This window comes from Diabrotica undecimpunctata, chromosome 8 (genome assembly GCF_040954645.1).
Source record: "Diabrotica undecimpunctata isolate CICGRU chromosome 8, icDiaUnde3, whole genome shotgun sequence".
NCBI classification, from domain to species: Eukaryota; Metazoa; Arthropoda; class Insecta; order Coleoptera; family Chrysomelidae; genus Diabrotica; species Diabrotica undecimpunctata.
Genome location: NC_092810.1, coordinates 128,881,461 through 128,896,212, shown reverse-complemented (window position 1 = coordinate 128,896,212; position 14,752 = coordinate 128,881,461). Strand labels below are relative to the sequence as shown.

Genomic DNA, 14,752 nt, shown 5'->3' with positions numbered 1-14,752 from the left:
AATCAGTGGCTCCTCCTTGATTTTCTATTCATTCAGTTACTCTATGGGGCATTGATCGAATTAAGTGGTCTATATCATATTGCGGAATACTCATCCAGATTCTTCTTATGGTATGCCACAGATCTTCTAAGTTTGCTGGAGGAAGTGGCAATCGATTTAGGTTTCGACCTACGATATCCAACACATGTTCGATATGTGACAAATCAACTGATCTTGATGGCCACCACAAAGTCTCTATACCAGATTCTTGTACGAACTCCATGGTTTCACGGGTAAAATGAGTTCTTGCGTTATCCTTTTGAAAGATCGCATGTGGAATGCTTTGTAGGTGGGGATATAAAACCGGTTGCAGTACTTCACCAATATATCATCGAGCTATCAGAGTGCCGTTAATGAAGTAACTAGAAGTAATCTGCTTTCCAAACATATAGCACCCCATACCATAATTCTTAGTTGTCTTGCTGTATGACGTTCAACAACCACACAATATTTCGTCTCTTAACTCGATGGGTGACAAATCGGCTGATCTTGATGGCCACTACAAAGTCTCTATACCAGATTCTTGGTTTCATGGGCAAAATGAGTTCTTGCATTATCCTTTTGAAAGATCGCATTTGGAATGGTTTGTAGGTGGGGATATAAAACTGGTTGCAGTACTTCACCAATATATCATCGAGCTATTAGAGTGCCGTTAATAAGAACTAGAGGTAATCTGCTTTCCAAACATATAGCACAGCACCCCTTATCATAATTCTTAATTGTCTTGCTGTATGACGTTCAACAACCAAACAATATTTCGTCTCTTAACTCGAAAACGTCTTACCTTTATGCCCCACCATAACATTATGTTTTACCAGTTTTACCGAGATCTGCACCATTCTAAGTGTCGAGCCTTATGCTGTGGTATCAAAGATGGTACCAAAAGCGGACGGTAAGCTCTAGGTCCCATTTCAAGTAATCTTTGATTAACTGTTTTTCTTAAGACTACCCTTCCTGTAACTGCAACTAAATCATCTCTTACTTGATGTACACTGTCCCGTCTATTTCTGAGAGCAAGATGTCTAAGTGTAACAAATCACGGCCTAATATTCTAGGACGTCCAGACTCCCGCGACGCCGATAAGTCTCATCGTTGGACCACCTCCTCCAAACTTTAACAACCGTGGATGGATTAGCTTCAATTCTTCGTGTAATTTCATGCCTACAATACATCCAGCCTACAAGTCGCTTAAATGACAAAATTGCCGACGACCGCAAACCCTTGGCATTTTAAATTTTATTTGTAAATCAAAAACAATCCAAAATGATTAAAAATTACAAATAGATTAAATTTAATAAAAAGAAAAAAACTTTCTATTTTTTGTTTTTGTGAAGAAAAAAAAAACAGAAAAAACTTCAGTTAAAGAAAAGATGGAGAAGTAAAAACTTTATCTCATATATATTAAGACTTACAAAGAAATACTTTTGATCCAAATAAATAACCGTATACAAAGTGTTGCATTTTTTTTGGCCATCAATGTATATTCGCACTATCGCAGCCAACGTGTTAAGGAGAATAATAATTTTTTGTAGTTGTTAGCTATTTCTATTTTTCTATTCAGTTACCAAACCTGGCAACACGGTATGACAGCAGTATCGTTATTTCATGTCATTGTTTAAGAATCATTTTTGTTCGTCATGTTTTGGCATTTGGTATAAATTTTGGCAGTCAATTAATATGGTTTCCACACAATTTAACAAGTATAAAATCGTTGATATTTTTTGTGTTTGTGTTACGATAAAGACAAATCGGTATTTTATATATTAGATTTTATATATTTTATATATTAGATTTTGACGTATAAATTTCCGATACCTTACAACTTTTTTTGAATTGTAAGTTTTTACCTGTTTAAAAAAAACATTGAAATTTGAACTTTTTATGCTGTTTCGTCTGCCCACCAAAAATTTCGCCTTTTTAACTTCTACATTTATGCTGTATAATTACCGACACAATTTTTAAACAGTGATAGAAAAAAGAAATTGTGAAAAATTTATGTATTAAAAATAATACCCATATATCACCATACGCGCACCTTATTCCCCTCCACTGTCTTTCTTAAAAGCATAATAATAAACTTCCCACGCAGTTCACCCTGTAATCTGATAGGAACAAGAAATTGTGCTACGCTGCACAACGCCGCCAACAACACTAATCAATACATTTGTGGCAGGTTCACTTTGTCGATGGTTCAATGTCAGAACAAGCTGCTGGTAACGCCGAAAAAGAATCTGGTAAGTAATGAAAATAAACAATATTTAAACTTAATTTAATAATATTTAAATGCACGGAAATAAATTTTGTAATAATTCCCGATTTATCACTGCTGCAGTTTGCAGTCTTCCGAAAGGAACAGAATACGATACATGTTTTGATTACTCAGCTTGTAATTTTAATTCGTAAAAACAAAAATTTGTATAAGGAATGCACAATTTCTTTTTATTAAACCATATTATTGTTTAAAATTACATATTTCAAAACAGTTTGCGGAATATTAGTGTGGTATTAAGCTTTTACGTGAGTTATTTCTAACTTTCTCAAGATTCCTCAAAAAAACCAACAAATTGCTTCATATATTTTTGTGTATTGGAACAAATATTTTGTACACAGATAAAATAATCTAATAAATCAATCAATCTTTTGTTGGGCTAGTTCTTTTATGCCAAAAAGAGATATTCGTTTCTGCCTTGCTGTAAATTTTACTTCAACTTATCTTTGGAACTAAAATTATTTTTATTTTTGAAGAAAACAAAATACTAGTACTATTCTCTCCGAATAGAATTACTGTTAAAGGATTTTTTTCTAAAGTGTCTGGGATTAATGGTTAAATGTTATCCAGGAAATTTTAGATTTAAGTAAATAGTACCTACAATGAATGGAGATTCAGAAACTTATAATGTCAATAAAGATTTTTTTCTAATTGTCTAATTTCTGGTCATCGGTCAACTGATTTAATTTACGGTGTGACATTCGACATCCATTAACAATCAAAATATTTTCTTATATTGTTAGTAAATAAAATAGCTTATACGGAGTTGGGATAAAGTATGGAACCAAGAAAATATTTTCAAAACGAAAAAGACTTCATATATTCATGAAACTTTTCGTGCAACTAGAATGACTTGTAACGGATCATGCCATGTTTTTTGTTACTACTATACTTACGGTTTCACCGGAAATATCCTCAACATATTTAATTTAATTGGGACACCCAGTATATCTTTGTAGATTTTAAAATAACTTCTTCCTCTTTTTATGTAGACATGTCTCTGTCTGTTTTTCAATGTGACTCCAGTAAGTTGTCATTCCATCGTTTTCGTGGTCTTCCTACTGATCGTCTTCCTATTGGGGAACCATCTCTTGCCGTCTTTACTACTCTATTTGTTGTCATTCGGCTTATATGATCGTTCCATTCTACTCTTTTATTTCTTACCCAGTTCTTGATGTTCTCCACCTTGCATCTACGTCGTATATCTGTACTTCTACCTCTGTCCCATAATGTCTTACCATCAATTTTTTTAATGTTTTCATATCTGCTGTTTCTTACATCCTTTTTGTCCTCTCTGTGTCAGGTCGTGTTTCTGCCGCATATGTCATTATTGGTCTGATGACTATTTTGTAAATTCTGCCTTTTGTTTCTTTCACGATATTTTTATTTCTCCATCTTGTTTAATTCAGGCAACCTGCGGTTCTGTTGGCTCTATTCACTTGATCTTCCACTTCAGTTTCTAGCTTACCGTAGCTAGATAATGAACTAGCCTAGATATTTAAACTCCATCACTTGTTCTATTATCTGACCTTCCAGCTCCAATTTACATCTTAGTAAATTTGCTGTTGTAACCATGCATTTTGTCTTTTTTGGAGAAATTAACATGTTAAATTTTCTGGCGGTTATATTAAATTGGTGCAGCATACGTTGTAAATCATCTTCAGTTTGAGAGAGTAGTATTGCGTCGTCTGCATAGCAGATTATTTTAAGTTGCTTTTCTCCCATTTGGCATCCTTTTTTAGTTCTTACTTTTTTTATTATTTTATCCATAATCAGGTTGAACAATAGAGGACTCATTGAATCTCCCTTTCTTATTACGTTGCCAGCTTTAATAGGATCAATTAATTCTTCTTCTACTTTTACTTTTATTGTGTTGTTTTGGTAGATATTTTTGATCGTTTTGATTATTCCTGGAGGTATCTCTCTTGCGTATAATAAATTGATAACGTCCTTTAATTTGACCCGGTCAAATGCCTTCTTAAGGCCCACGAAACATAGATACGTCGGTTTGTTGTATTCTAACGATTTCTCTTGCACTCTTGTTGTTCTTCTGCTAGTGTTATAATTTCATTCAGTTTATTTGTTATCACTTTGGTTGTTAATTTTAGTGTTGTATTTAATAAATTAATTCCTCTGTAATTTTCCGGGTCCGATTTGTCTCCCTTTTTGAAGAGAGGTATTAGGGAGCTTGATTTCCATTCTTGAGGAATTCTGTTTTGTTCTTTTATTTTTTGGATTAGTTTTAAAAGTTGTTTGGTCAGATCTGGTCCTCCGTACTTTAGGAGTTCGTTCGGTATTCTGTCCTTTCCTTTTGATTTTCTATTTTTTAATTTCCTTAATGTTTTCTTTACCTCTTCCTCCTCAATATTTATTTTGTCTTTTGTCGTCATCTCTGGTGTTGGTGGTTCATTATCGTCACTATTAGCAAATAGGGATCGAAAGTAGTCTACCCATGTTTCCATCTGAATGTGTTTCGTTTTTATTAGTTCGTTCATCTCTTTTCTTTGTCCTCTGATCATTCTCCATATTTCTTTTTGTGTTCCCTTTTTATTTGTCTAAATATTTCCTAATTCATACATACCAAGTTTGGTAGACCAAATTTGTTAAAACGAGAAATAAATAACTTTAGTTAAATGATAGGTAAATTTGTTTACTAATACCAATGAGAATGTTGATTTGAAAAAATTAATTCAAATGTTCAAAATGTTTTATTTTGTTTCATCAGTTCACAACCTGACAATTTATGAGCCTATTAATAAATTCGTGTCACTCTTTCCAAGACTTGTCCATGTATTAGTTCACATTCATCAATAATTCTTTGTCTCAAATCCTGCAAGCATGTTGCTAATGTAAATGCGTAATTTTAGATATCCTCAAAGAAAAATATCTAACGGGTCAAGGTCCGAAGAACGAGTAGGCCACTCTGTGAATTCTCTACGTCAAATCTATTGATTTGGAAAATTTACATTAAAAAAATCTCCAGTCCGTTGATAATAATGGGGGGCGCTCCATCTTGTTGAAACCAAAAATTTTGTGGTAACTGGCAAATCTGTTGTGCAGAAATAATTTGATTATTTAGTAAATCTAAATACTTGTCACCAGTCAAGTTTCCTCCTATGAAAAATAGTTTGATGCCAAAACTTTCAGAAATCTTTTTAGTCTAAAATTCATTATAACTGGATTGTCATCACTTTAATTGTCTGTTCCAGGGTATGTTTTAGTAGATTTAATGTACATAAAGTTGTGGTCGATCAAAATGAAGTCAATTTGATTACTAACAATTCTATCTTCTTTGACTTCTGGTGAATTTAAATTGTATAGCCTTCTGTGATGTTTTTTTAAGAAGGTGTTGGGTTTTTTAAGGTGCGCATAAAAATAATTTCATGAGAATCCTAAAACGCAGTTGCCATAACTTTCTTTATGCCAAAAAGTTTTTGATGTCGGAGAGACCTTTCTGTACATTGTTTAAGAGAATATTTGGGCTGTTCTTTGGTTTTGGTATATAATGGTGTATCCAGTTTTCGTGTATTGTTATAAAACGATTCAAAAAGTTTTTCCGAGTGTAAAGAAAACGTGCTAAAAGATCTTGAAAAAAACTCCAAAAAATAAGGTTTTGTTTCGTTGTGAGCAACCACAACAACCAATAAGCCACACATTTTTTAGATTTCATTTCTTTGATCATATTCCTATACGTACTGCAGGTACTGTATTCTGATTATGCAAAAATATACGTTTTACCATATTCATAAATCCTATAGCAATAAAATCTTGTAACACTATTTATAAGCATTGTATATTGATTTTTTAGGTATCTAATTTTGATAATAGGACAATGCGATAAAAGTTTCGTTTAGCGTGTTCGAATTAATCAATTCCTTATGTTTATGTATTAGATAAACTCGAAATTTTTATCGGCACGGACATTAGAGAAACAACATTATCTCTAAGGTCATTTTGGACGTTTATTAAAGACACTTATAAAATATAAACATTCGCATTTGTTGTAACTGTAAAGGACGCCATGGTAATCGTGCAAGAATCTGTAGAAGATTTCCTTTTCATCGGCCTATTTGTATATACATGGTGGATGTTCACTCTCTACAAAATTATCGATTGTATCTTTTCCTGCTTCCCTGCTATTCTCTATGCTTCTCTGTAAAATTTGTAATTTCTACTCATATTTATTAAAAAACTTTTACATGTAGAAAATAAACATCTATTATCACACAAACATTTGATTCTGATCTATCCATTCCATTTTGTGAGATTATACTCCTAGAAGAAGTATATGTAACTTATTTTATCTGTCTTTATTTAAACCTACTCTATCTCTCTCTCATTTCCCTATTCTATTCGTTAACTGCAAAAAGCGTTGTGTCCGTGTATGTCGATTCTCTTGTAGTTTTTTCTAGTTTGTACAAATATGATTGTGATTCCGCTTCGCTTTTCTTTTCTTGTCAGGTGTATTTTTATCTAGTTGTATTTTTAAATAAAACTGATTTCAAAGACTCTCTGCTTCCGATAAAAATGATAATGATAAAAATGGTAAATATTTTATGTATGACGTAAAACGGCTTACAAATTACTAATATTTCACAAAATAACACTTTGGTAGAAGGTTTATGACGTCTGTAATTTCAATTCTTACTCAACTTCGATTTGTATTTCTATTTCTGTATGATGCAAATGTAATATTTCGTATTTTAATACTGCTAAACATTTTGTAGTTTGCAACTGTTCTATTCATTAATTTTTTCAATGTTAACCGTAATATCATTGACCCAGCCAATGCTTTTTATGTAATGTATAAAAAGATATTCGATAACATAATTCTCTCATTTGTATAGCCAGATATTATATTGTTACGTTTTTCTCTGGGTTCAGAGATAAGTGAAGCAAAACGTGTTTTATCTTACTTTACTTTACCCCCAAAAAACTCAAATTCTAATTACTAATTTTAATTTCTAATAATTATCGCTTACAAACAATTCGCCAATACTAATCTTCAAAGACCGTCTCGATGAGAACAAATGTTCTCGAAACAGCTAGCGGAGGGACGGCGGCCGAATTAACGCGATAATACGAAATTCCAGAAGGTTACCGATAAAGAGGTTAATTCGGCTTCTAAAATTTCTCTACGACACAGGGCCGCAATCAGGAGTTTCTGCTTTACAACATCGCACCCTTCTTTCAAACTGTTCGCCCCGAATAGTACCTAAATATACCAGATCGCTAGATTCTGTTTTTCATAAGGACACAGTCTGTCCAGGTGGGCGACCTTCGGCTTACTTCATGGCGTCAGTTGCACGGTATACAAGATCGTTTATCTTTTTAGTGACAGGCCGCTGCATTTTGGACAACTCCTCGTTGTTTGATAGAGCCAGACTGCATCACCTTTGAGGCTAACGGGAGTGGATTTCTGATCGAATCTAACCTCCATTCGATCACTGGTGAGTTGCAGCTTATTTTTGGCGAAACTAGTCGATCCTCTATGCCGCTGACATACTCTGGGAGTGTCTCTTGGTCCGCTTCCCCGTCTGGTAGATTGCCATGCAGGAGGTCGATGGGAAGCTTCATCTCTCGACCAATCAATTACATTGCTGGAGTCTACCCAGTTGCTTCATGTTGGGAGCTTCGGTAGACTAGCAGAAACAGAGGCACCAGTTTGTCCCAGTCTCTCTGGTTTTCATGTACAAACAGGGACAGGTAGTTGTTGATGGTCCAGTTATGTCTTTACACCATCCTGTCTGACTGAGGACCTGGTCTTCTTAATTCCCATCAAAACCATCAGGATCCTCCAAATTTCCGATCCGAAGGTGCGCCCCTGGTCGAAGAAAAGAAAAAGTGGAAGCCCATGTCGAGAATAGAGATAATTTCTTCATCCAATTTATATCTTATCGTCTTCGAACTTCGAACTTTCGTCCACAATAAGGATAAGATCAGAGAACTTAATGAGTCTCACTCACGCATGGCTCTCTCTGCCTTTACAGGTTGTTAATTTGTTGCTAATTATGTCAGCTATATATAATATATATATATATATATATATATATATATATATATATATATAACATATAAAGCAAATTTATATATATTATATAGTGTGTCCATTATCATCCGTAGTGTCATGTGATATCTCGTATGTCGCTATACGTTCATTAATAATGAAGATACTGTGTACTGACCATTTGGTAGTCGTTACCATATTCGTTATTTTCTCCCCTTTCATTTAACACGTCACACGCTCCAATCAGACAAATAACAACCCTTTGATAGGAGATATGATGTAATGCCCTTTTGGCAATGCCGCCATGTGTTTTTTCTGACGAACTATTGTACACCCATCACAAAACACTAAAAAAATATTTGTTTTTTCTACAAAGAAAGTCTAGTTATTGAAAAAAAAAAAAGAGATAAATTTATAAACCAGTGCAGTATGAGATATATATTATACGTCATTAATCAAAATTGTTAGCAATAAATCAAGCGTATCGTTTCAAGAACAAAATATGATTGTTAATGTTTTATTTGTTTTTAGATGGAGGATACCTCAAAGTTTCTCCATCAGGTATCATCACATTCGTTAAAGATGGAAACGAACTTATTAGTACCTTGGAACTTCAAAATGCAGATGACAGTATCCATGTCTCCTATAAGGTATGTATTTTAGTGTACACCCAATATAATTTGAAGTTCAGAATCAAATTCAGATTTCAAATCTATTCTGTAATTTGACTTTTAAAGTTCGTCATTTTTTTCGAACGTTAATAGTTCTGTGTTAACTCGGACGATTTACAAACCGTCTGTAAAAGGACTTACAAATATATTAAATAATGATATATCTAAACGCTATGTCAATCAATACATAAGATTATTCTACAATAATTAAGTGTGTTAGCCTGTTTTTTCCTTATTATTTTAACTTAACTATTGATATTTGAACTCTGAGGACATTTTGACAGTATTTTAACATAGTATACTTTTTGAACTTAGTATATATAATAACCTTTATTTTCAGCTTAAAACAACTTCCCCCGAAAAATTCAGGGTTAAGCCAAGTACAGGTTGTTTGGCCCCTGGTGAGACTGCCGTTGTTAATGTAACGCTATTACCCGGATTTCAACTTGGAGGTCTATCACGTGATAAATTTCTTGTAATGAGTACCCCGATGGAAACCAGTGAATTAGATAATTTAGATTTACCAGAATTGTGGAAGGTGAGTTTTAGTTTCGTATTAAACGTATAATGTTAAGAAATTAAAAACTTCTTCTCGTGCCTTGTACTTAGTCCTACGTTGGCGGTTGTCTATACTCTTCGAAGTGATGGCTACGTCTTTGATGTCACACTAGTTCTTTATGTTTCTTAATCAGGAATGTTTTCTTCATGGTCATCGACCTTCTGTTTCTTTCCTGCCAAAATTAGTTTGATAATATGTAACGAATATAACGCACATAGAGACATACTTCAACGTAATTTCTGGTATATGCTGTGAGGGAACATTTTATTTTTGTTCCCTCAACATCAGGGAACACTCATATGATCCCCCTTCACCACCGCACCGTCCCACTCGAAGAGTGGGACTGGGAATGCTTAGTCTTACATTTTTGCATTTTATAAAATTAGAGATCAAATCCTATTCATGCACCATATTGTTTTAGAAAATATTTAATACTTGTTAATAAATTAGTAGTACTTTAAACAATATTGTGATTCAAATTTTTAATTCAAATGTGTAGAAATCAACAAATAATATAATATATGCAGTCGCCATCTACAGGAGTATTTTGAAGTATACTAACCATGGCTATTTCTTCAATTGGAAATATGGTTCTTATACGAGCCCATATCAGGTGGCCCAACGTTAGATTGATAAGAACATTAAATTTTAGAGAACAAAATATTATTAAATTTTAGAGAACAAAAATAAAAGCGCAGCGTAAATTTTAGAAGTTTTAATGCATCGAACACTTTTGAATTTCCTAATTATAGAAAATATTTTATAACGTAATCAAAACTATTGATTGGACAGAATAATATTAAGTTTAAAAAAACGCATAGAATATGCAATATTAAAAAACAAAAATGTGAAAGTTTACCACTGAGTCCTGAGTTACATACCCTTTATTTTTAATGACATCACATCCACAATTCTTCGAGGAATATTTATTAACAAGTTCTGACAAAATTTTAATGTAAACGAATCCCATATTTCTTGCAATTTTTTGGTTCAATTCAGTGACGGACCTGGCAGGATGTTTTCTCAATGCTTTTTTCATTTTGCGTCACAAAGTCTCTATCGCGGACAAGTCGGGACTGTTCCAGAAGTGGTATGCCATGGTTTTCAATCCATTTTAAACTCTTTTTTGAGGTATGGCAACCGGGGCCATCCTGTTTGAAGACAAAATCTTTCGCTGATGTTAAACGGTGTTCCATAATCTATAAAAGAGATTCTTCTAAAATATTCAAATATTTGTCCGTGTTTACAATCCCATCGATAAAATGTAACTTTTCCACACCTTTAGACGACATATTGCCCCAGATCATGACAGATGCAGGAAATTTGACTTTTCTCTTCAGACAGTCGGGATGGAAAGCTTCATTTTTCCTGCGAATTACGCGACTACTACTGTCTCCAACACACACTTCAAATCTGAACTTATCACTCCATTGTATTGAATCCCATTGCGACTGAGTCCAATCTTTATGCTCTTTTGACCATGTTAGTCTATTTTTCGTTTGTTGTAATTGTTAAAAGTGGCTTTTCCTTAGCCTAAAATAAAATGAAATTTATTAAAAAGAATTCGTACTAATTTTCTCACTATAAAACTTACTTTGTAAGTATCAAATCCTAATTTGTTGGCATCTCGGTGACATGTTGATCTAGAAACGTGTCTTCCAATAACGTCACTCCATAAAACGCTTAACTCCATATAGTTTGCTCGTCGATTTTTCACTATAATGCGTCTTAATGCCCTTCGATCTGCTTCGGTTATTTTACTTTTTCGTACATTTCTAGGTTTTGTGACGACCGAACCTGTAGTTTTGTACCTTCTGACTATATTTCTTACACTATAGCGTGACGATTGCAACATATTCGCGATTTCCGAATTGGATTTTCCAGAATTAAAAAATCTAATAATGACTGAATAAATTTTCTCATCGATAACTTTACCTCTACCCATTGTACAATCCACAAACGGCAAAAAACTTTCTTCTTCTTAGAGTGCCGTCTCCCTACGGAGGTTGGCAATCATAACGGCTATTTTTATTTTTGAACTTGCTGCTCTAAACAAATCAATCGATCTTCATTGATACCAATCACGTGGATTCTTCAACTCATGAGTTTTGCCTTCGGCCAACAGATCTTCTTCCTTGAATCTTTCCCTGTATTATGAGTCTCAAAATTTCATATTTTAGTCCCCTCATCTCGTTGCCTAGGTATTCCAGTTTTCTGGTTTGTATAGTGGTGATTAGTTCTGTTTCTTTACCAACCCTCTCCAGTACTTCTTAGCTGTTTTTATCTGAGAGGGTTGAGTATTTTTTTTTGTTTTTTGTGCAAGGCCTTCTCATGTTGACGACCGAGGAGGCCTTGCGTTCTGATGGTTGTCCTCCGCTGCCGGATTTTGGTCTCCAATTACCATAATCAATAATGTCTCTTGCGCAAATAGTGCTAGCCATTATAATTTATACTAGAGATGTCATCAGGGACCTTTAATGCAGTGATTTCTCGTTGCCTTCTGCATTCTGATTCCGTTGACCACTTTCTTGGTTCTTCCGCCTTCGAGAGTAATCTCTCAGTCTCAGGACAAAAGAGTGTCCCTCCACTTACTAGCTCATCCGCCCTAAGCCGTTGGCCAGTAAATGGTGGATTGCTTATCCCGGCAAACACTCAGACGTCAGAGCCTCGTTAGTTATCTAGCAGGATGTACAAGAAGACCATGATCTAGATCGTCATATGAGCAGGTGAGGTTGACATTTGAATAGGAGTGGCTATATGTTGCGCTTCACTATCCCATTACATCCCTCAAAAAGCTTTACAATACTACAAAATACATTTGACATTAATTGACAATATTATTGTTTTGATGTCATTTTTCCATAGCTTCCTCTGGATTTAACGTAATTATGAAAAAATCAGCGTGTGTTGACATAAGTGAATGCATAGCCAGGGTTTAGTGAATTTTTTTTTATTGTTAAAAATGAATAAAAAACCATAAAGGTAATGTTTTGAATAAATATTAATAAAAATGCCATATTAATTAATATGGGAACTTATAAAAACATGCAGAGTATAATTTGTTTATGGTAATTGACTTAAACTGCAAATTCCATAGGTGGGCCAACTGATATGGGAAGGGGCTCGTATTCCTTAGTATTTGCTTCCCCTAAGTACATGACCAAGGTAGGAAATTTTTCTTTCCTTAACGATGTTGAATTATTCTCGTTCACAGCCTTCAGTACTTAAAATTCTTGCATTCGTGGCATGTGCGGTCTATGGCACATGCCACGCATTTCAAATGATTTAATACGGTTTAGTAAGAGAACACATATTTACACATATTTGCGCCATAAAGGAAAATGGACAATATGAAACACTTCACAACACGTAGTATTTGCAAATGGGAGACTGCGCACTAATGAGAAATTTTTAAATTTGACAGTGGTGTTCTTTCATATTTGAGTTTAACCTTTACCGTTTACCCATGACGTCATTCGTGTCTAATATGTACTGGAGATCCTCCAAAGTTGGTACTAGAATAAAACTTTCACACAAGATTTATTTAAAAAGAAAACGAATAACAACGTTTCCGGTTGTAATGTTTTCCAAGCGTCTTATTTGAACATATTTATCGATTTATAGGCTGTCAGTGAGTAGATTTAGTTGAGAATCATTATTGCCTTAGGTCAAACTGCTTTTTGTGGCATGTTTAAATTAAATGAGCCTCTGAGAGCAAAAGTGGTGTAAGTCAAAAAATCAAGTTCTCATCAAACTAGTGGTTTACTAGAAACTCTGTACAGACGAAAGTTTTTATGGAATTTGTTGTTTGTTTAGACAAATGAATGTATAATATGATGGTCTTACTACCTAATGGTAATGACTTACGCCACTTTTACAACAAACACGTTTAATTATTATTTGCCGTTTATGATTTGCATTGAAGTGATGTCAGACTAAATGTAGGTGAAAAAATTATACATAAAATTTGAAATTCTTTATTAGAAGATGTGAAGTAATACAATATAATTTTTACTGCTAGAAGATTAAAAAATATAAAAGAGAAACCATTATAAAGGAAAAACAATATGAAAGTTCAGAAATGGTGCCTTCGTTCTCATCATCGAATGCCTCTACATGTTCTAATGGTCCCAGGTCATCCAAGTTCTCTGTTGACGTTTTTAAAGTGTTATAAAATGTATGTTGAATCGGAGGAATATAGGGTAATAAATCCTTCATATCATTTTTCTTTGCTTGTGTAACAGGCCTAGAGCAATTAAACAAACGGCGTTGTCGAATTTAATAAAAACGTTGTGATGAGCCTTTCGTTTTCGGCAACTGCAATTCAGAAACGTCTTCTATTCCACTTGTTTCCTTATAGAACATTATCTGAGGATAGTTTTTTGTGAAACGTATCCATTGAATTTGCAGCCAGTTAATTGACTTTCCGTCTGTATTTAGTTTATTTCTTCGTACCGATTTTTCCAACTATAATGTACCTTTCAAATCTTTTTGTTTCATTACGTGAACGTTAAACTTATTTTTTCTCCTAGCATTACGGATGGTTTCATACCAGTCATGTGGAATATAATATAATTGACTTTTCGCGGCAGATTCATTCATTCGTTCATCATAAATGGGTGACCAGATACTAGAAATTTGCGATCTATCACTTCAATGGTGTTATTCAAATTAATGCAACTTAAAATTACGGTTTTGTACCGTGCAGGCATCGCTAAACGCTATTATGTATTTTTTACCATCTGCCTCACATTTCAAATGTTTTGTTAAGCAGCATGCAATTTCCTGGGATCCTCTAGATCTAGAGGCCGTAGTTTCGTCCCGTACATACATCCACGTTTTATGGGTATGCAAGTCATGCACACCTAAATTGTAGCAATATAAATTTCGTTTGTAGTAGGCAATTGATGTTGTCAATCTGGGGAAAGGCAATGCTTTCTGTAAGTCAAACGAAATTACATGTTAACTATTATCAGACAGAGCCAAACATGCATCGATTTTCATTGCAGCTCTGGCCTTTTCAGCTTTCCTTAGATGTAGTTCATGATTGGCCCTCAAGGTTGTTTTATCAGATTCGTCAGCTGCGTCTATGCGTAACTTAAATTTATCACAATGTCGACAAGTGTCCTTGAAAGAGGTGAAAATGTAGGTTTTGCTCAGAAAATATTTTTCTGTACATGTTTTCACTGACTGGTTGCAATCCATCT

The 14,752-nt window shown here is 34.0% G+C and overlaps 1 protein-coding gene across 1 annotated transcript in view; it reads left to right on the top strand.

The window, feature by feature from the left end:
- Positions 1-14,752, top strand: part of LOC140448003 (motile sperm domain-containing protein 2-like) — a 105,836-nt gene that overhangs the window by 86,446 nt on the left and 4,638 nt on the right. The window contains exons 6-8 of the mRNA XM_072541039.1: positions 2,213-2,273; positions 8,847-8,965; positions 9,327-9,524. Coding sequence (XP_072397140.1) covers positions 2,213-2,273; positions 8,847-8,965; positions 9,327-9,524 — 378 coding nt within the window. The remainder of the gene's footprint in view (positions 1-2,212; positions 2,274-8,846; positions 8,966-9,326; positions 9,525-14,752) is intronic.